This window comes from Phocoena sinus, chromosome 7, assembly GCF_008692025.1.
Source record: "Phocoena sinus isolate mPhoSin1 chromosome 7, mPhoSin1.pri, whole genome shotgun sequence".
Lineage (NCBI taxonomy): Eukaryota > Metazoa > Chordata > Mammalia > Artiodactyla > Phocoenidae > Phocoena > Phocoena sinus.
In genome coordinates this window covers 80,040,423-80,062,587 of record NC_045769.1, presented here as the reverse complement: position 1 = coordinate 80,062,587, position 22,165 = coordinate 80,040,423, and the positions used below count along the sequence as shown (strand labels likewise).

Here is a 22,165-nt window from a genome sequence, read left to right as displayed (position 1 = left end):
AATTAGCAATTTGGAGCATCTTTTCATTCGCCTGTTGGCCATCTGTATGTCTTTGGAGAAATTTCTGTTTAGATCTTCTGCCCGTTGTTTGATTGGGTGGTTTGGTTTTTTGGTATTGAGTTGTGTGAACTGTTGGTATATTTTGGAAAGTAACCCCTTGTTGGTTGCATCATTTGCAGATATTCTCTCCCATTCCGAGGTTGTCTTTTCGTTTTGTTCATGGTTTGCTGTGCAAAAGCTTAAAGTTTGATTAGGTCCCATTTGTTTATTTTTGCTTTTATTTCTTTGCCTTAGGAGACTGTAAATCCGTACTTTTAAAGTAAGGGGAAAAAAAACCCGAAATACTTAGTGATATTGAAAAATACTGTATTAGTTTCCTATGGCTGCTGTTAACAGCCACAAGCTGAGTGGCTTAAATAACAAATTTATTGTTTTGGTTCTGGGGGCTAGAAGTCTGAGATAACTTTGTCAGCAAGTGTTGGTCCCTTCTAAGGGCTGTGAGGAAGGCTGTTCCATCCCTCTCCCCTAGCTTCTGTGGTTTGCTGGCAATTTTTGGCTTTCCTGGCATGTAGAAGCATCACCCCAGTCTCTGCCTTCATTTTCACATGTACTCTTTGCTCTTGAGTCTCAGACACACATTAAGAAGCTTTAGGACAGCAGTATTACTACGGCTCTAAAGTATTGTGGACAGATCTTTTGCTTTTTAGAAAGGATACTCTATAAACTTAAGCACAAGCCATTATTGGTTGGCACTCCACCCTTTGCCCATGCCTTTGCCACAAACTGCCAGCCCACTGGATACACACGGGGAAGATCCCCTTTGGGATCCCACAGGTCCCACAGCTATTTCTAAAGCCATAAGGAAAGCTTGTGTATACAAGTATGGATAGAGTTTTGAGAAAGTCTACACTTGTGCATTTTTTTTTTTAATTGAAGTATAGTTGATCTACAATGTTGTGTCTGGTGCATTTAATACTTTTTTAAGTTTAATTTTTTAGTGAAGTCTAGTGTAGGGGGTTTGCTTTTGTTGAAGTTTTTATTTGTAGATCTTTAAAAATAAATAATGCTCATTCCATCAGTGGTGTTTGTTGCAGAAGTGCAGATTTTATTACTTACTAGCTTAACACCAGTTTATATTGACTAGCCACTTTATAACTTCAGAACTACAGTCAGCAAGGAAAAGGTGAATATCTGCCATTAAAAAAAAATGTGTTTAACATGTTTAGAACTCTTGATTTAGAAAAGAAATACTGTTAAAACATTTTCATAATGGAGAAAGATTCTGGGTTGAGGCAACAGTAATATAACAACAATGCAGAAACTTTAAAAATGTCTATTCTGAAATTTAACATTTTAAAACCCAAAGGAAAATTTAATAATGGCAATTAAAAGACCTATGGGTTTAATGTTGTCTCAGGTTTTATGTGCAAGTCCAGAAGATAGAAGTCTAGTTTAATAATTGGACAGATTAGTTGTACTAACCTTTGTTTTCCTGGTGAATTATTGGGGTACATATAGAAACAAGGGATGGTACAACCATGAATCATATTGACACAAAAAGCACTACGCAGCTTCAGAACTCGGGGAATAGTGGAGAGTCTAAACAAATGCTGACGGCAAGATCTGTAGGTGCTGTAGACAGATGCAGTGCTTTGAAGTTCCTAAATAGCTTCAACATAGTTGGCTGGGAGCATGCCCGTCCTGCCAGTCCTCTGCACGGTGCCATACATCCAACCTTCATCACAGTTGAACGTTTACAATGGCATCCCCATCTTTGAAGGACACCTCATCTGCATCTGCAGCCATATAGTCATACATGGCACGGAAGATTTTCTATGGGCAAAGACAAAAAAGGGAAATATATATTAGATTTGCAGCAATTAACCCGAACACCTAATTTTAGTTTCCACCAACTTAACTTGCACAAAACAGAATGTGCAACTACCTACCACCAAAACTAAAAGACAACTCACAAACTAGGAGAAAATATTTGCTAATCATATATCTAATAAGGGATCACTATCCAGACTATATAAAAAAAAAAACTCCTATAATTCAATACTGAAAAGGGACAGGGGCAAAAGATCTGAATTCTCCAAAGAAGATGATAAACCAAGAGCCAATAAGCCCGTGAAAAGATGCTTGACATCGTCAGTCATCAGGAAAAATGCAAAACTACAATGAAATACCCTTCACACACACTGGAATGGTGATATTGAAAAGATAGTAACAAGTGTTGGGGAGGATATGGAAAAATTTGAATCTTTATAAACCGTTGGTGGAAAGGAAAATGGTGCAGACACTTTGGAAAACAGTTTGGAAGTTCTTCCCATTTTAAGAGTTACCATGTGACCTAGCAATTCTACTCCTAGGTATATACACGAGGAATGAACATAAGTCCACATAGTAACTTGTACATCCGTATTCATAACGGCATTATTTGTAACAGCCAAAAAGTGGAACTAGCCCAAATGCCCATCAACTGATGAATGAATAAAGAAAAGGTATTCCCATACAATTAAATATTGGCTAATAAAAGGGATGAAGTACTGATACATGATACAACATGGATAACCTCAAAACATGAAGAAGCCAGTCACAGAAGACCACATGTTGTGTGATTTCATTTATATGAAATATATCCCAAATAGGCAAATATATACAGAAAGTACATTAGTGGATGTACTAATCTAGTGTTTTGGAGAAAAAAATTTGAAAAATCATAGCAATATTGCATGTTTTTCTCACTTTGGGAATTTGGGAGCATACCAGTAGTAAAAGTTTGGAAAGCTAACCTCCACAATGTTTTTTGTTAAAGAATTGTAGCATGGTGGGAAAGGAAAATGGAGCATTACTAATCAACAGGCATAAAGTTTCAGTTAAGCAAGATGAATAAACCCTAGAGATCTGTTCTAGAGATCTCTAGGGATCTGTACACAACCTTGAATCTATAGTAAACAATAATGCATTATACGCTTAAAAATATAAGGGTAGGTTGATCTCGTGTTCTCACAACAATGAAATAAGGTTTTTAAAAACTAACAATTTAGAGATAAAAATAAAATTTGAAAGTGCCCAAATTTTCTTTATAGGAGCAGTCACTGGTTAGTAATTTGGTATGACACCTACATATTTTTTCCTAGCATTCTGAAATATACACAACATATATTCACATTCAAGGATAGGTTCCCCCCGCCCCACATAAGTGGAATACTACTATAAATAGTACTCTGACTTGTTCCTTCCATTTAATATAGCTTGGAAGTCTTTCCATATGAATATAGATTGATCACATTCTTTTTTACTGCTGTAGAGAATTCCATATTTTAGTACTATGGCAAATTATTTAGCCATTTCTGTATTTCTGGACATTTAATTGTCACCATGTTTTTGTCACCATGTTTTCATCCACTAACCCTATAGTGTTTGTCTTTGGGCAGATATTTCAAAAGAAAGCTTTTAAAAGTAAAAGTATTTGGTCAAAGGCATGTGCCTTTTAAGTAAGTTTTTTTAGAAAGTTCACTACTGTAATGTTCTAATATACTTTTATTGTTGCATATTTCTGGTTAGTAGTCAAATGGTGAACATGTTTTTTTTGTTGGCCATTTTTAAAAATTTTGCTGTATATTGTCTATTCATATGCTTCCAGGTTTTATTTTGAAGGGAAGGGGGATAATATGTCAATGAACTTTGGATACTTTTTTGCGTTTTTAGATATTAATCTTTTATTGAGTACAATATTTTTTCCCAGTTTGACATTTCTTTTTGCTATAAAAACATTTAACCTTTTATGGTCAAATCTGTCAGTCTTTTCCTTTACATATCTAGATTTTGGAGTCTGCTGAGGAAGGCTTTCCGCATTTCCAATTGTAAAAGTAGTCTCTCTTTTTCTGTAGTATTTTAGTTTTCCTTTTTTTTTTTCTCTGCTGATTTGTAATTCTTTTAGGGTCCATTTTTGGACTTCATCTATTTTAAAATTATTCTCATGCTAAATTCATATTTAATTACAATAGATTTGTAGCATATTTTGCTCTTATGGTTAAGTCCTTTCCTATTATCATTTTCAAAATTTGCTTATTCTTGCATCTTTACTCTTTCAAATAAATTATAGGATTAATGTATAAAAATTTTTTAAATTTTACTAGGATTTGATTGGAATTGCCTTGAATTTATGGATTTGTTTCTGGAGAAATGACTTCAAGATTCCCTTCCTGAACTATAATGGGTCTCAATACTTACTTAAGTCTTATGTCCTTTAGTAAAGATAGTTTTCTACATACAAATATTGTTCATTTCAATCCTAAAGAATTATGTTTTTGTAATATTATGAATGAGATCCAGGGTTTTAAACTAAGTAGTCCTGGTGAATTGTGAACATGATTTGACTTATTTCTTCAATGTATATTAATAGGGGATATCTAAGATATGACCAGATTACATGTGTGACATGTGCATACACATATATTTGGGTTGGCCAAGAAGTTCGTTCGGGTTTTTCTGTAAGATGATGGGGAAAAATCCGAACGAGCTCTTTGGCCAGCCCAATATATTCTGGAAGAATGATTCCAAGCCACAGATGTTTTGCTTTAAGATAGTGGGTGGGTCTGATGAGACCAAAATGATGACTTTGCTTTAGGCTTTTTTTTTTTTTTGGTGTGTTTGTTTTCAATCACCGAGTAATGCTTTTTAATTAATGTGAGTTGCTAATGAAGGTTTTCTGATAATTCATTACTGTTAGCATGAGATGTGTAGTAAAAGAGCATTATGTAAAATAGAAGATGCGGTTAATAAAAAAAAAAAAAGACCAGAATACCTATAATCATTATTGCACATATCAAAAAGTGAGAATGACTTCAGTAAGTTACTGTTACTTACTCCAGCAGTAGATGGATGAGATGGGATGGAGGATACCGTTGTCTGCTGGGTAGCAACTGAAGATGATCGTTGCTGTGGGAGCTCTGTGGTTTTTGCATGTTTGTAAGCTGAAAAGGGAGAAAATGGTTTATTAGGAGAAAACGTGACTAGACCTCATTTAATCTGTGATTAGCAACTGAGCTAATCTTTTCCCCTAATTTAAAAAGAATGATTTCCAAGATTGGAGGAATGAAAATGAAATAGCTAACTGCGTGTACCTCTCCACAATTCTAGCCCTCTCATTAGAAGAAAGGATCTAGATGTTTTTTGTTGTGTTTTTACTCAAAGCATCTCTTAACAGTAACCTCCAGCGAGCTAGCTGGTTGGCCGTGGCTGTCAAGGTCAGGGCCATCCACGTGTACCTGGTGAGGTTGCAGAGAAGAAGACGCCCCCGTCGCTGTAGGTGGAGAGGTGGGCACCTTCTGAATGCTCGGACTTCTCCTCGCCGCCACTGACGCTCAGTGCGCTGGCAGATCGAGACTGCTCCCGGCTCCGGCGCTGAGCTTGTGCTGGGGAGGTAAGACCCATTGGAGAGGGAGCAGAGGTGAAACTTTTTATAGCAGCAATGCCTAACGGTAATTGACTCTCAGTTGGCTTTTGTTTGTTGTCATGCATGCAGGGTTTTAAGTAGATTTCTGTGGATTAAACCCTCAAAAACTCTAATGATACATTTTCCAGATGACAGTTTAATCACCCAAGGTCCCCTATCCGTTAAGTGGTACAGCCAGGCTTCCAATCCTGGAGTCTGTCCTTGACTACTACTCCATCCCTCTATCCTGCTCATTTTCCGGGCTCACTAAAATGAACAGATAGTAATGTGCACAAATTCCACCTTTCAACTTCTACAGAACGTGCCCCCTAACTTCCAAATTTATTTAGATACACTTTCTCTGTGTTTCCGCAATCTGTGTGCAGACCTTTAAAATTGTACATGTCAGGGTGTAACCACTGATTTACTGGTCTCTCTTCATCAGTGGACTAGAGACTTATCTCTAGTCCACTGATGGACTAGTCCATAAAGTAGATTTCAGCTTTGCAAACAGTGGAATGATAGGGGTTTTCTTTCACATCTAATGAAAACACAGATTGAGGTCCTCTGGCCTTTGCTTTGCTCTAGATAATGTCACTTGTGTTCTTCTCAAATCCTTTGAGACTTATAGGCACTACATATTGTTTTACTTTTAACATGAATAGAAGGCATAAAGGTATGTGGCCTGTTTCGTTGAGTGGCTAATCTTCCTTGACATAAGAGAGTTCAGAAAGTTGTTAAAGGGCAAATCCATTCTCTTCCCTTTGCTTATGTATTTCTTTTTTTTTTTTTTTCATTATTTCTCCCAACAGAAAGATGTACTACCTTTTTTTCTTTAGGAAAAAAAAAAAAATGATAATGGGGACTGAAGGGGACTTACCCTTAGGCAGTGAAACAATCTTTCCTAACTTGAACTTGTCTAGAAAATGAGCTTGGCCCACTAGTCAAGGAGGTGTTCTTATGCTGAATGGGTGACTCAGGAAATTGAAAGCCCTGGAGGAGACGAACTTCTGAGCCTAAAAGCCACTGGCACTAGCCCACTAAATGGTGATGTTTACGTCGTAAGCCTTTTGTGGCATCACATACCATTAATCATGTGTAAGCTTCGGGACTGAATGTTGTCTTCTGCTGGATCATAGTCAAAAACTGAGCCAGGATTTGTACGCCAGACACGTAAACCTGAAAGTGAGATTCAGGATCAGCACAGATGTTCTTGGACGCTTGTGATAGCTTGGAGACCAAGGCATGAACCTAAACAACCACAGGCGGATTGAATAACACTCATTGAGCTTAGTTCTAGGAGGGGAACAAAGCATAAAGTAGATTTCAGCTTTGCAAACAGTGGAATGATAGGGGTTTTCTTTCACATCTAATGAAAACACAGATTGAGGCCCTCTGGCCTTTGCTTTGCTCTAGATAATGTCACTTGTGTTCTTCTACCTTCCTTAACTTAACGTTGATTTTTCTCCCCAGGCTCCAGTTACCTGTAATAGTCTCCTGATCCTGGTCATTCCGTTTTTGTTCCATTTCTACCACTTTTCTCTGAATACCTCGGTAGTTAATGTCACTGAAGTCTTGTGTGTTCTTCTTTACTCGTTCAGTGATGGGGTCTGTCACCACTGGTGTGAAGCAACCCTTGTGTTTCTCGAAGTCTTCATGATATTTCACCTGAAATTTCACGAGTTCACTTGGTGAAAATAGGATGGTGTGATCATTTCCTTTTTTACATGTTCCAACAGGCCGCCCACCCAATCTGAGGAATTCCTGACTCACCGTTGAGATGTGGCGTTGGGTCTCCCTCACCCGTCTCATCTCTGGCGTGTCCAAGACATAGGCAGCTTTGCCTTGTATTTGTTTCCGGAAGCTATCAGAATAAAGCACCTGACAGAGGAGAGACCATGAATGAGGACAGGTTGTGGTACCATCCTAATTCTGAAGCCTCAAAACCTTTCCAACAGATGGAGGTGAAAGAAACTGGGGAGGGAAGGTTGAATCACCTGAAAAGCCCCAGCTAGCCCGTGACTGACAGAGGAACAGGTAGCATGAGGGTGGACAGGCAGGGCTTGAATGAGACAAAGGATTTCTTTTGAGTTTGAGGAGACAGGGCAAAGTATAATTTTGAAAGGAAGGGGAAAAAGTGATCTCTTGAATTTGCTGGGAATTGTAGCACCAGCACATTGGATGATATTTGGAGCTAAACGTGATACTGACGTTTGAAAGAACTATCCTTTAAAACAAGTGATCATTTTTTGAAGGATTATGTCCAGATTTCATAAACCAATATGCTAATACAGAAATCAAAGTCTCAGAAATGAAAAACCCAAAATATCAAAGTCAGAGAAGGCTTCCATTTCAGAGTATTACCTGTTTCATAAGGTATCTTAAAAAAGTATTGCTGAAGATTGAGGATGTTAGGAAGTCAATTTGTTACACTTGGTTACATAAGACTACCTCAGAGTAAAGTAAAACGGAAGAGGAAACACTGGCAATTAACTTGTTACGTCTTAGTACAGTCATTTGGAATTTAAAAGCACAGTTATGTTAATTTTAGTGTGAATTTTCAGTTGAATAAAAACACTTTTTTATGATGTTAAAATGTTATTTTCCAAGTTGTTGCACTACTCCTCCTTTAGTCCTAGAAAATACCGAGCTAATGTTTTCTTGGTTGCGCTTAGCTCTCTCCATCTCTGGAGTGACCGGTGTCGGAGTTGCTTTTCTCATATTCTCTTTGTACAATACCTAGAGGGGCCAAGAGAGCATCCAGATATCAGAGAGCAGAAACCCAGTTCTGAAAACCATCATCGAGCTGTTGTTATGGCTCAGTTATGTCACACTCTATAAAAACACCTCAAGAAGAGAAAGCCATTAAAGTGTTATTGTAGAAAGCAAAAAGTGACGAAAGAAGTAAATCAGGTGAGCCGGTGGGGTTGGTATGTCATTTTTAAGTAGGTAAAGAAGAATTTTAAAAGATAAAAGTTTTGGGGAAACTGTGAGATAAGTTAGTGGTATAACCATGTTTGCCAGACTTGTTAAAAGTGTCACCATTTCTTTTTTCCTCTCAAATACCGAGCTAAAGTTTTCTTGATTGCGTTTGACTCTTTCCATCTCGGGAGTAAAGAGTGCGGGGGTGGCTTTCCCCAGGTTCTCTTTGTATAACACCTGTGAGATACAAAGGTGGACCTGAAAGTCACTAGGAGGCAGTATTCAGGCTATTCAATATAATGCAATTCGGGGGAGAAAACTCCAGGTTTAATCTATTACTATTAGTGAGTACAACTCTAGAAGAAAGCTTAAAAAACAGTTAATGGCAACAGTAAATGTATATCATTTAGGGGAGATTGTAAAAAGCTGGCATCTTGTTTGTTTTAACCTGAGATGGAGTTAGGAGCAGGTCAAACGGCAGGGGTTACTTTGCAAAATTAAAAGCACTTTCATTTCTCAAGACAATACCGAGCTAATGTTCTCTTGATTGCGTTTGACTCTCTGCATCTCTGGAGTGACAAGGGTTGGGGTGCCTTTCCCCACATTTTCTTTGTACAAAACCTACATGAGTCCAATGGATCCAAAAAGCCAAAAAGGAAAAAAAGAATTGCAGTTACCAAAAGATTAAACAGAACAGATCATTTGTTAGGAGGCTCAGGGTGCTAAACCATTTGGGCAATAAGGTTAGATGGAAAGACATTTCCAAAACAAGTTCATGTAGTTACAGCAAGACACATTTCTAGGTTAGGACCCTGCCCTGAAATCCTTACAGCCTGCAAGACAGAACTGCAGTTTTTGTGCCTAGTTCTGGGATGTGGGGCAGGGATGGGAAACTGCCTTCACTCTCCCACTAATCTATGCATGTCAAGCTCCTGACAGGTCATCTCACAGGACTTAGGGCATGCGCTTGAATAACACAGAAGGTGGAGGCTGCTCCCTAAATAGCATAGGGAGACTGGACCCTTTTGCCACACTTGAACTCACATAGACACATCAGGAAAATGTATCCTTGCTATCATCTGTGCTCTGCCTCTTGCTTTAGTTCAGTACATCATCATACGTAGTAAGGAAAAATGTTTTCAGCAATTAGATCACTATCGTGGTAAGTCAATAGGAAACACTGTGATAAATTCCCAGCCTCGCTGTCACCTCAGTGTCATTCTTGGGGTCACAGGAGTTTCGGGATATGGCATTCAAGAGGAAGAATTCTGTCAAAGAAGTGGTTCTCAAAGCTGAAGTCCCTGGATAGCAAGGTCAGCATCACCTGAGACCCTGCTGGAAATGCAAACTTTCTGGCCCACCCCAGATCTACAGAATGAGAGACCGTGGGCTTCCCGGTGATTCTAATGCACACTAGTCTCAGGAGTCCTGCGTTCCAGTATCCGAGGAACCTGCAGACAGTGTAGATGTGGAGGGCCGCTGGTGCTTCACTGTGTACGCTAATGTCCCCACACAAACCCCAATGCCCCAGCAGTCTATAAACGTATAAAATATCACAGAGTGCAGGCTTACAGAAAACGGCTTACTAAAATTAGCAGCTGAAGACCATGATAAATACAGAAGAACAAAGAGAACTAAAACTGGTAAAACAAAAAACAGTTCGAGTGACACTTTCATTTTTAAGTAAATTGACATTCATTTGCCACAACCGCTACTGGATCTTAAATTTATGTCGTTATCCCTGAAGGGAGAGGATTAGGGGTTATTTTTCCCCAAGGTCTCTTTGTCCAAATCCGGCAGGGTAAATTAGAACCTAAAGTCAGGTGCAAAAACACAACAAAATCACAACTCCACTGTCTAGAAAGAGCCCTGTCCACACCTACTACGCCACTCCCCAAATTTCACAAGTACGTAAAACAAAGAGACCTTAGGGGTAATGGATAGAGAGTAAGTTTAGGGAGAGAGGAGCAAAAGGATGATTTATTACTTTCTGATATTACAACTTTAAAATATGGATTAAAGCAACCTTGTTTTTATGGAGTTAAGTCTAGGAGTAGCTCTAAAGGGAAGAAGGATAAATGTGATTAAGAAATGCACAAAATTTCAGTTGTCTTTAAAAAGTAGGATTAATATGTATTATTTTAAATCATTAAAGAAGTAGTTTCTTTTTTTTCCTTGCCAAAGTACCGAGCTAATATTTTCTTGATTGTGTTTGACTCTCTCCATCTCTGGAGTGACAGGTAAAGGGGTTCCCTTGCCCATGTTTTCTTTGTATAGCACCTGTGTGATGAGAAAGCATCCAGAAAAACAACCATAAGTAACATTACATTTGTTGTGAGATTTTAAGGGTCAGTTCAACTTCCTTGTTATCAAATGACACAGTAGTCTGAGGAGCCAGGAGTTATGTGCTAACAAGATGCCACAAAAAAATGTAATGATAGCCACTTTTGGGATTAGCAAACTGACACTATCTGGGGTAGCAGGTAGTTGCTGGGGAAAGACTGGAGTTATCCTCCCAAACAGTCACTTGGGGATTTGAGATTGTTAGAACTTGGTTGTGTCGTTATCCAAGCAAACTAAAAGAAAAAGGGTTTCAAAAAACATTTTTTTAAATGCCAGATATAACAGAAATCAGAATTAACTTGGAAAAAAAAAATCCATGGTAGTACCACAGAAATGTGAAAGTACGTCCTTTTGCTAAGTGAGGTATGTTAGAAGCAAAGGAAGGGAAGTGGATTTAAAAGAAGAATAAATGTTAAGAATCAACTTAATTATGAGATTAAATGGCATCTATTTTCCCTTTTGTTCCAAAATACCGAGCTAAGGTTCTCTTGATTGAGTTTGACTCTCTGCATCTCTGGAGTGATGGAGATTGGGATTCCTGTGCCCAGGTTTTCTTTGTATAGCACCTGTGTGATAGGAAAGCATCCAGAACAAAAAGAGCAATCAACCACTCTCCCCTTCTTGCAGAGCAGCTGGGAGTAGAAGGACAAGGAGGAAGAGAACCAGTTAGAGGAAGGGAAATACCAGAAGCTTCTAGATCCAACCTGTAGGAGCCTAAAGACGTCCTTAAAAGCAAGGGAATGCAGGAAGGAGCAGGGAAACTAAGAAATTTGAAAGAATTTTACTGTTTTGTTGAACTAGTCTCTGCATCACTGAGCAAAGGAGAGCACCATGGAAGGGAATTGATGAGCTGCGCCCCCAGCTTGTTATGAGGTTGGGGAAAAAAGGGGCAGAGGCAGAAGGAGAAACCAAGGAAGTTATTTTGATTTGGTAAATGTTATTAATAAACCACATAAGGATATTTAGGTTAATAAACACTGCATATATGAAGATGCATTACACACAAGTCTTCTTTTGTTGATTTTCAAAAGAAGTCCAAGGTATTTAATTTTTAGTTTAGGTGAACATATTGGGAAGAATTAATTATATTTAAATGGAGAACAATGACAAAATGCTAAAAAAAAAAAAACCTGAAAATATCTATACAAATACCAGTAGAGACCAAGAAGGTTAGAATAGGAATGAAGCCAACAGTTTAAATTTATTTGCAGAATAAATTTTTGTAAGCTTTACGTTCAAATGAAAGTTGCCAAAGCAGGATAATGTGGGTGCCTAGAGACTGGGAATGCTATGTTTTTAAACATATTGGAATATCATATTGAACATTTTTTAAGTGATGTTAATGTTCAACCAAAAGGGGAAACGGATTCATGGGAAATGGCTAGCATTAAGTTGCAAACAAGACACAGACGTGTCAAAGTTTTTACTGGATAAGTTGATTAGGTTTTAAAATATAGCCATTAATCTTTTTAAAAATGGTTTAAAATTAGTTAAAGGGTTTTTGTGTTTGCTTTTTAAATACCGAACTAAAGTTTTCTTGATTGTGTTTGACTCTCTCCATCTCTGGAGTGGATGGGAACTGGAATCCCTTTTCCCGATGTTTTCTTTATACAACACCTGTACGATACAAGAAAGCATCCAGAAAAAAAAAAGAGCAGTCAAAAACAGCCCTTTCATCTATCGTGTAAGGAACGTACTATGAAACACAGACGTCAAACAGGAAAGACAAATTCACCAAGTCAATCTGTTTTTTCAAGCACAGATCTGGATGAAAACATGCTCCATATTTCCTTGGCTAAAGTGCTGGTGTATTTGATGTTCAACTTTTAAGCTAACTCATATATTAAATGTTGGTTTTCTGTGTTAGGAATTAAGAAAAAAAATTAATTTCATAAAATTACTAAAATGCTTAGTGTACAATAGAAAGGTTATTTTTTAATTAGATGGGCAAATACTTATTTTCCCTACAAAGAACATCTGTTTTACAGAATAACAGATATTTTAAACCCTAGGTCAAATCTATACAATATAGGAAATTGGTCTTTCTTGGGTAAATTCAAGTTATAGAGGTGGTCAAGTCTAAATACATAGCACTGTTTATCTTCCATAGAATCTTAAAGGCTCTATGCACCACTGGATAAAAATTGCCTAAATGCAACCTATGTAAAAATTAACACAAATGGTTACTTAAAGAAATTGTCCAGGATCATCAGGATCATTAATATCTCAAATAGATATGAACAATAATATACTTACTGTAATACAGAAGAAAATGATTTTTAAATAGTTTTGAAAATTAATGTAAACCTTTCCAAAAGAAGGAATAATAATATATACCTATAGGTGAAAACAGTGAATATAACATTCCGAAAATAATATCAATTTTATACCGAAAATTTAATAAAATCAAAAGGTTGTTAGTGAATAGTAATTAAAAACAAAACAAAAACAAAACAAAAAGACAGTGGGACCAAAGAAAGTTACTTAATTGTGTGAAAGAATCAAACTTTCAGAAAATATTGAAATGGAGAATTAAACATTTTGGATCAAAACTCACCCTACCAACCTGCCCCACCCCGCCAAAAAAAAATCCAGCTAAATTTCCTAATGACATTTGATTCTCCATCTCAGGCATAAGTAAATCTAAGATCCTTATATAAAAGCTTCACAGACTATTGAATAGTATAGAGTTTTTTTAGCAACAAAAATATTAATAAAGAGAAAATAACATTAAATATAGACTCACGATCTAATTTGTATATTTTTTTAAAAGATCAGAAGATCTGGATTTCAATTCATGGAATGGCTTGTTTAGAACAAGTATCAAGATAAGATTGCTTTGGGTTCCAATACTGAGTGATTTTCTTTCTTGGTGCTCTGTTTATCCAGATAGGATCTATGTTAAGCCAAACCTTGTCCCTAGCAAAGGCCACTATTTCTACACATGGCCTCAAGTCCTGTGTCTTTTCTTTCAATGCTAACGCAGCTACATCAAATAAAAATATTCCCAAGTAAATAAAGCTATAGTGTTTGGGGGTTTTGGACATCAATTAACTTCAAAAAGTCCCATAAAACGTGAAAAGGGAAGGAAAAGAATCAATGAAACGTTTTAAGGGACTATTATAGGAAGTATAAAATGTTAGAATCGAATGGTGAGTAAAAGATCTGGAAAACAAAAATTTAGTTGATGAGATTTTTTTTTTTTTAGAAAAATGTGTTAAACTGATTATTTTAAAGGGACTAACAGAAGTTTTGGTTTATACAACGGTATTATCATTTTTTTTTAAATGCGAGTTAAAAGAGCTTTCTCCCAAATACCGAGCTAAAGTTCTCCTGGTTGTGCTTGACCCGCTCCATCTCGGGAGTGACTGGGAGGGGAGTCCCCTTGCTCAAGTTCTCTTTGTACAGAATCTGTGTGCACAAAATCAACAATCAAATCAGCCTGGACCCATTGTTTAGGAAGACTTAGCTTTTAAAATAGGTTCTAAAAGTATTTTTGCTTGTTTGTTTTCATAATGACATAAATTGGCCTAAATAACTTTAAGAAATAGAACAAGTACAGATCACCTTTGGCCATTTCATCACATACAGTATGAGGTCTGTCAGTAAGAGGCATTCATAGCGACCGAGCTGCCAGGCTGCAGGAGGAGTCAGTCACTTATATAAGCCTTCTCTCAAAGACAAGGACTCGGCCTTATCAGAGACAACTCAAGTTAACTGAAATTTACATGCCTCATGAGTTGTTGGTAACTCTAAATTAGTGAACAAAAAAAAGGGGGGGTGTTGGGGGAATAAAATAGTATTAAAAGCTAAATAAATATTAGCTTTCAATGATCCTGAAACTATTCCAAGGAAAGCTCATTTATCTCTCAGTGATATACCAAAAATAGCTGAGCCAAGTAAATTCTGTATTTCTGAGTTACTCTGAATTGCTATGTTGTCTTTGGAATGAAAATGTTCAAGAATCACATTCTTTTAAGAAGAGCTGCAAACAAAATACATCAAACAGAGCCCACAAAAATACACATAAAATTCTAGCTAACATATCCTTTCGGAGGCATGTTAGATTTTACTTTTGACTTGTGCCACACCGGTTAGAAACACCTGCTGTTACTCAAGGGGAATTTGAGGAAGGAAACACTAAGTATTACAGGTTTTTCAAGGAATGTGTATCAATAGCTACGTTTTAGGAAAAACATAGTTAAAATTTTCACAGCAGAACTAAAATACTAAATTAGATTTGGGTTGAAAATTGAGGTAATATTTGGTATCATTTTCATTATATGAATTTAGTATTTTTACAGGAAAATTATATATTGGTAATGTGTTAAAAATATTATTTTAAATAAAAAATAAGGGATTTTATTTTTTGGCCCCTAAGAAATACCGAGCTAAAGTTCTCTTGATTGCGTTTGACTCTCTCCATCTCTGGAGTGACAGGGGTTGGGGTTCCTTTCCCCAGATTTTCTTTGTACAAAACCTGTGAGATACAAGAAAGTACCCAAAAGACATTCAAAACAAACACAAAGATTAAGGAAGAGAGAAGATGGGGGGCAGGGGGTGGGTGTGAGGAGGGGGTTTTTTAGTGAGTAATATTTAGTAAGGATAATGCTTTTATTTTTTACTTCACATTTTAAGGATAAACTCTACAATGCTAATTCTGGGCATGAAAAGGTACCACAGAAAAGGTTGAGTTATGAATGGTGAGGAATCTTATGTTAATTCTATTTACAGTATTTCAGATCTAAGTGCTCACACTTGTCAGTCGCCAAAAGTGTTAAAATACCATCAGAAAATTGAGTCATTTTGTGTAAGTCCAGATGGTCTTGGTCAGGTGGAACACACATACACACACGGACACACACAAAATTGGTGTTAAGATGTTGCTTTTTAAAAAAGGATGATGGGTTATTCCGGTAATTTTTTTAATGGGAAATCAAGTATCTTATTTGATATATTTGTAAATACCGAGCTAAAGTTCTCTTGATTGCGTTTGACTCTCTCAATCTCTGGAGTGACAGGGGTTGGAATGCCTGTTCCCAAGTTTTCTTTGTACAAAACCTGTAGAAGATAATTAGAACATCTAAAAAAGTAAAATGACCACGAATCCTTTGGATTACAGCTATATGTGGGCTATTTGGTGGAAACTCATAAAAGCAATCTAGCCTTCAAACATGACACTCAGGGGATAAGGAAGGAAATGCCACAAATATCTATGTTCTCTCTTCAAAAGTAGTAATTTTACTACCTTGAAGACTGTACTAAATTATGCATTTTCTGTAGTCAACATTTAGTACATTCCTTAAATGCATTAAATAGTGCTAATGAATTTAACAATGAAAAAAGTCTAACCATTTCATAACATCTAGTATTAGTCCCTTGAATATAATGGGTCCACAATAGATTTGTACTTCAATCGATGGCTTGGCTTAGATTTTTCTAATCATGTGATCCTCTGTTCCTTCACAGTTGTTGAGAATTTTCTGTTTGTTTTGTATTTTCTTCTGAAAATTCCTAGCTGGCCTTTAGACTGCACGTACCCTTAATGCAAGGAGACTTAAACAGTTTATTTTTCCAGGAAGAGCATTTTTCTCTGAAATTTTTACTGATGATTGCTGGATCTTGCCAATTAGTGTTTTTGAACAGGGAAGAGTCCCTATTTGTTCTGGGTAGTGTCAAAGGACTGTAAATGTTAATGAAACAAGTAAGGAACTTCCAGAGCCTCTTAGCTTCTTCCATTCCTCCCTCCCTCCCAATGTTAAGAATTTTCAGCCTCAAGGAAGGAATGAATTCTTTTTAAATGTATGGATTCTATGTTGCACTAGAGCACAGGCTGGGGAGCAACACAGAAATCCTAGGGGTTTGTGTCACAGATTAATTCCTAAAATCACTGACAAACTAGTGTTGATTTCTTTGCTAGGAAACTTTTCGGGATCTTTAAATATCTACCATCTTGGTACAAAGTTGTATTTCTTTACTAGGCAAGGCAACGGAACAGATCGTAGACCACAGAACAGAACAAAATCAGAGAAAGGCAAGAAGTTGCAATCAGAAGCAGCAAAGGAGATGCGGGCTGGTTTTCCTGGATTAGTGGACATGTAATTCTAAATGCAGTCTGTACCACTGGGAGCCAGAGTATATGCAGGGAATGCGAAGGGAATGAGGTCTAAATAATACAAACGACTTGCAAGAGAAATAGCAACTGTCTTCTAATGGAAATTAAATGAGAGTTCAGGCCTCCAGGGGCCAGGCGGATCTCTGAAACCAAGATCCTCACCTTTTATGGGCCATCAACTATTTCCCAAACTTCACACAATCTTTTGCTAGTAGCCGGCAATTGCTTAGAAACTGCTTACGGATGGAAGGGCGGCGCGCTGGGGGAGGGGGGACAGGGGGTGTGTGGGCGGAGACGGGGCTAGCTGGACAGAAGGTCGGGAGAAATGTGTACTAAACCTGATATTTCAGGTGTGGGAGAATCCCACCTCCCCCAAAACACACACTGCGCACAGGTGTCTGTGATTCCTGTTAGAGAACAGGGTTAAGGTATAATATACCCTTGTGGGTAGATGACAGCCAGCGCCTTGAACACGCGCTGTATTTACAAGGAGAGAGCAGAGGATACAGGGCAAGGGAGGGGAGGTGGCCGCGGAGACGTCGCTAGGCATGCCTTGGAGAATGCCCTGAGGTATGTATATACATCCATGCATGTATACATATTTCTTTTCTATTACTTTTATGTTTATATGTATATGCTTTTGGTTAACTACCTTGAGATCATCCCAATAAACTTATTACTACAATCGGCACATTTTATTTTAGAAACTGCAGGTATGATGAGCAATCACAAAGCCTAGTGCCTTGTGCTCCTTGATTACGTAAAGACAGAGTTTCCTCTTCTGCTTTTGCAAACCGCACTGCCCCTCACAGGGCAGGGAGGATTCGCGCCATCTCCGGGCTTGGGAAGCCCAGCAGGAGGGAGACGGGGTGAGACAAGCCAACCGGCGGGGGGAGGGCTGAGTACGGGGGAGGGGCCGGGGGCGCGTTACCGAGCTGATGTGCTTCTGTGTCTCCTTGACGCGCTTCACTTCAGGCAGGTCTGGGATGGGGGTTCCTTGTCCAACCGCCTCCTTATACTTCACCTGCAGGTGTAAAAGTGGGAACGTGTGCATGCGTTTGATTAGTAGCCCCGCGACGTGCGAAGTCGCAGTTTAAACAGCACAAAACCTATGCTTAGGGGGAAGGGGGCCACATGCTGATACTGGGTCCGTGCCAAGGACACGGACATTTGGGCTCTCTCTGGTCTCTTTGGGGTGGGGTCCACACTTAGACTGAAGCCCCTTCTCTTCCCTGGGGTCTCCCATGTCTTACAGCCACAGTTCATTGACCCAGGATGGACACACTCACATATACACACCAGGAAGAGCCAGTCTCTGACTCTCACAACTGCTACTTTCTTACAGGTGACAATGGGTCTCTTCTTGACCAAACTTGAGTCAGGCTCCTCTGCACTTTCTTCCCAACTAGGCCTTGAGCTTCGGACTTCCTAGACCATCTCTGCACCTCCCAATTTTAGCCAGAAACCTGCTAAGTCAGTTTAGCCAAAATCCCCCACCCTGGATGTCTCATCATCCTTGATATCTGATCAAATTCCTTAACGCCCTCTGCCCCCAATCCCCCAGGAGAAGTCTGATCACCTTGACCTGCCTCCAGCAAAAATCCTGGTAGGTCGGTTTAGGCAGAATCCCCCATTTACCCCCGATGTTTCTTCTGAGTAATTTTCCATCCACTGATCCTTTCTCCACACCCCGACCTCCCCATCCCCCCATCCCTGTCCAACCATCCCCGCCCCCATAAATCCCTTCTTTCCCTTGTATTTAGAATTGAGCTCAGCTCTATACCGAGATCTCTTTTCCCCTATATCGCAATTGTCCTGAATAAAAATCTTTTTGTTGTTGTTTTAACTGTTTAAACTACTGTCCAGCTCTCGTTTGTTTTGACACAGGCCTCTCCATTTTTTACATCTAACCAGCCCTCATGAAAACTGCCTGGGCACTGCATTATGAAATGACCCTTATTTTAGCAACTTAAGCTGCTTCTGGTGACAAAAGTCATGAGTGCAGCTCAGACATCAGTGTAAATCTTCAAAGGCGAGCAGAAAATTTTGAAAGTCCCCAGTGGCTGTCTTTACCGAGCTAATATGGTCCTGGGTTTGCTTCACTCTCATCATCTCGGGTGTCTTTCCAATCGCCGTTCCTGGTGAGACATCTTCTTTATATAAAACCTGGGCATTCAGAATCAGGACAGTGTTACACAGAAGAAAGGAAACCCCAGCAATTCCTGGAGAAAGACTAGGAAACTTGGCTTCTGTGAAAACAGAAGACACTACAGAATGTTCTTAGGCAAGTGCTGGAGTATCTGGACTGTCTTCTGCATCAGCATCAATAACTCAAACCATGTATACAACACACATCTAAATTTCCAGATCTTGAAATTTCTTTTAAGATTATCATACTGTATTAATACATGATGAGAAAAACCAGAAAATGTTGGTTAAAAAAACCCTCCCATGTGAAACACAAAATCCATTAAAGAAATACAAAGTCAGTTATTTTGGGAAAGGATAATAAATCACAGTGTCAGAAAGAAATCCATCTTCTGGAGCAAGACAACACGTTACTGCTCTGGGATTTAAAAAGTTAAAAAGAAAAAAGCTCCTTTGTTAGCAGATTTAAGTTGTTATTTCAAATGGTCTCTGGGGTGATGATTTTAGAGCAAAGTATGGGGAATTTTAACAACTGCTAGCATTAACTGAGGAGGTTAGATGTTAATTGTCTGAATCAACATACGGCTAGTATATTTTCAAAGAGGAGCCTGATATTATTAGGTTAGCATTAAATGGAAAATAAATAGTAAATATACCGAGCTGAAATTCTTTTGATTTTCTTTAACACGCAGTATTTCTGGCGTGTCTTGAACAACTGTAATTTTTCCTTTACTGTTTTTAAGGTCACACTGGTATTGAAGCTATGAAAAAAGAGCAAACATCTTGGTAAGATTTCAACATTGTTTTATATATTGTATTGTCCTATATTGTGTAAAGGAAGTTAAAATCTTATATTTAAAAAAAATTTCTACGCTACGATAATCATAGTCACATAGCCAACGGGAATTTCTTTAATACGAATTTTGTGAAGAAACTAAATTTTTAAAGCCCTAAAACTAGTTTAAAAAAAAAAAATATATATATATATATATATAGGGCTTCCCTGGTGGCGCAGTGGTTGAGGGTCCGCCTGCCGATGCAGGGGACGCTGGTTCGTGCCCCGGTCCGGGAAGATCCCACATGCCGCGGAGCGGCTGGGCCCATAAGCCATGGCCACTGAGCCTGCGCGTCTGGAGCCTGTGCTCCGCAACGGGGGAGGCCACAGCAGTGAGAGGCCCGCATACCGCAAAAAAAAAAAAAAAAAAAAAAAAATATATATATATATATATATATATATATCTTGCCTAGAGTTAATTTTGAAAAAGATGTCACCACCAATGGAAGATGGTGATAGTTCATATTCAGTGACAGGAAACCACCAACAAAGTGAGAGATGGGTCTTTCATGCTATGAGTTGGGATTGAGATATAAGGTGAGTTCAGAGGAGACAGGAGCACACAGCTCCCGGGCGGGGCGTGGGGAAGTGTGGAGGGCTGCTGCAGGTAGATATGCAAGCATGTGTGCCCAGAGGCATCCTTCTTGCCCCGTCTCATCCCAGGTACCAGTGAGCTGTGTCTTAGATTCAATAAAAACTCACAAGGCTGAAGTTCTTTTGGTTCTCCCGGATCCTCTGCATCTCTGGGGTGTCCAAAACGGTCTCATAATATGACATGCACTTCTCTGCATCTTCCTTGTACTTTTTCTGGAAATAGATTCCAAGAAATAAGGATAGGGAATAACACAGGGATATGGGCCAATGGGACCTAAAATAGCCCTTCCTGCTCAGCAGAGGGGAAGTCCTTTATATTTTTTTGACTATTTAAGGATGTTAGGGAGTTATAAAACAGAGCCCTCTGGGTCAGTGAGTGCCACGCCTTTTCTTTCCAGGAGAACTGAGCCCAGGCATTTAATAGGACCCATTGTCATGGCAAAGCTGGCAGAGGGAGGCCCCTGTGGACTGGTCCACACAAGGGAGGTTGACAGCCCCTGAGGTTCCTGGCAGGGACTTGGGGATGTCTACAGTGAACTGGATGGAGCCAGATTATTCAACAGGCAGGTGGAGAGAAAAGCAGGAGGAGCCATCAGCAAGGCCTCCTGAATGCCAGGCCTTGGTTGGTGACAAGGATATTTTTGCTGAGCTGTGAGCAGGTGTGGTCCAGGCTCCTGGCCAGAGCTCCCAGGGTGGGACCAGGAAATCTACATTCCCAGGTGTTTACGAAGTATAGTCAGGCCAGGCAACTACTGCTTTAGAACTCACTGATTAGGAGACAAGCAAACATTATAATTTGGGGCTACTCAAGTAAATTGCAGATTCCTGATCAGCAGTGAAGATTAAAACAAATGAGGGTATATCCTGGTGTATGAAGGACATCTTACTTTTCTTTGTCTCTCTATTTGTAGGAAGATGGAGAGTTACCCACCATAAGAGGAATCAGGGTTAGATTGTGTGGTTAGCGTTGATGACATAATCTCAGTCTTATTAAAAAAAAATTGATAATCCAAATGTGGGAGGTCTACTTTGTTTCTTCCAGATTTGCACACAAATTTTACATCCACATTATGAGACTGATTCCCGCCTGAGAGTCCCGCCTGCCGATGCAGGGAACACGGGTTCATGCCCTGGTCCGGGAAGATCCCACACGCCGCGGAGCGGCTGGGCCTGTGAGCCATGGCCGCTGAGCCTGCGCGTCCAGAGCCTGTGCTCCGCAACGGGAGAGGCCACAACAGTGAGAGGCCCGTGTACCGCAAAAAAAAAAAAAAAAAAAGTTGTGGTATATATGTACAATGGAATAAAAACTGAGAAAATCCTGCCATTTGTGACAACATGGGTGGACCTTGAGGGCATTACATTAAATGAGATAAGTCAGACAGAGAAAGACAAACACTGTATGATCTCACCTATTTGTGGAATCTAAAATCAAAACAAGTGCCTAGAAAAGGTGATCAGATTTGTGGTTACCAGAGGCGGGAGACTCATGAGGGTGAGGTGGACCTGGAGAAAGGTGGTCAAAAGTGACAAACTTCCAGTTATAAGATAAATAAGTACTAAGGATGTCATGTACAGCATGACGACGACTACAGTGAATGCAGCTCTAACACAGCTCTATGTTACATGTGAAAGGTGTTAAGAGAGTAAATCCTGAGAGTTCACATCACATGGCAAAATTTTTGTCTTTTTGTTTTGCTTTCTCTCTTTACTGTGTCTCTATGAGATGATGGATGCTATCTAAACTTATGGAAGCAATCATTTCATA

At 38.9% G+C, this 22,165-nt stretch overlaps 1 protein-coding gene and 1 long non-coding RNA gene across 2 annotated transcripts in view; one reads left to right on the top strand and one right to left on the bottom strand.

The window, feature by feature from the left end:
• Window positions 1-270: 270 nt before the first annotated feature.
• The window catches only part of NEB (nebulin), a 277,224-nt gene continuing 255,329 nt past the window's right edge, over window positions 271-22,165 (bottom strand). Inside the window, 17 exon segments of the mRNA XM_032636744.1 lie at window positions 271-1,746; window positions 1,748-1,833; window positions 4,876-4,982; window positions 5,277-5,423; window positions 6,530-6,622; window positions 6,928-7,111; window positions 7,217-7,324; window positions 8,090-8,182; window positions 8,510-8,602; window positions 8,894-8,986; window positions 10,553-10,645; window positions 15,096-15,188; window positions 15,677-15,769; window positions 17,755-17,847; window positions 18,897-18,989; window positions 19,628-19,732; window positions 20,509-20,613. Of these exon segments, the coding sequence (XP_032492635.1) occupies window positions 1,662-1,746; window positions 1,748-1,833; window positions 4,876-4,982; window positions 5,277-5,423; window positions 6,530-6,622; window positions 6,928-7,111; window positions 7,217-7,324; window positions 8,090-8,182; window positions 8,510-8,602; window positions 8,894-8,986; window positions 10,553-10,645; window positions 15,096-15,188; window positions 15,677-15,769; window positions 17,755-17,847; window positions 18,897-18,989; window positions 19,628-19,732; window positions 20,509-20,613 (1,764 nt within the window). The 3' untranslated portion in view covers window positions 271-1,661.
• LOC116756426 lies at window positions 1,847-8,039 on the top strand. Its single transcript, XR_004350639.1, has 2 exons — window positions 1,847-5,431; window positions 7,183-8,039. It is a non-coding gene; the product is annotated as an uncharacterized LOC116756426 (long non-coding RNA).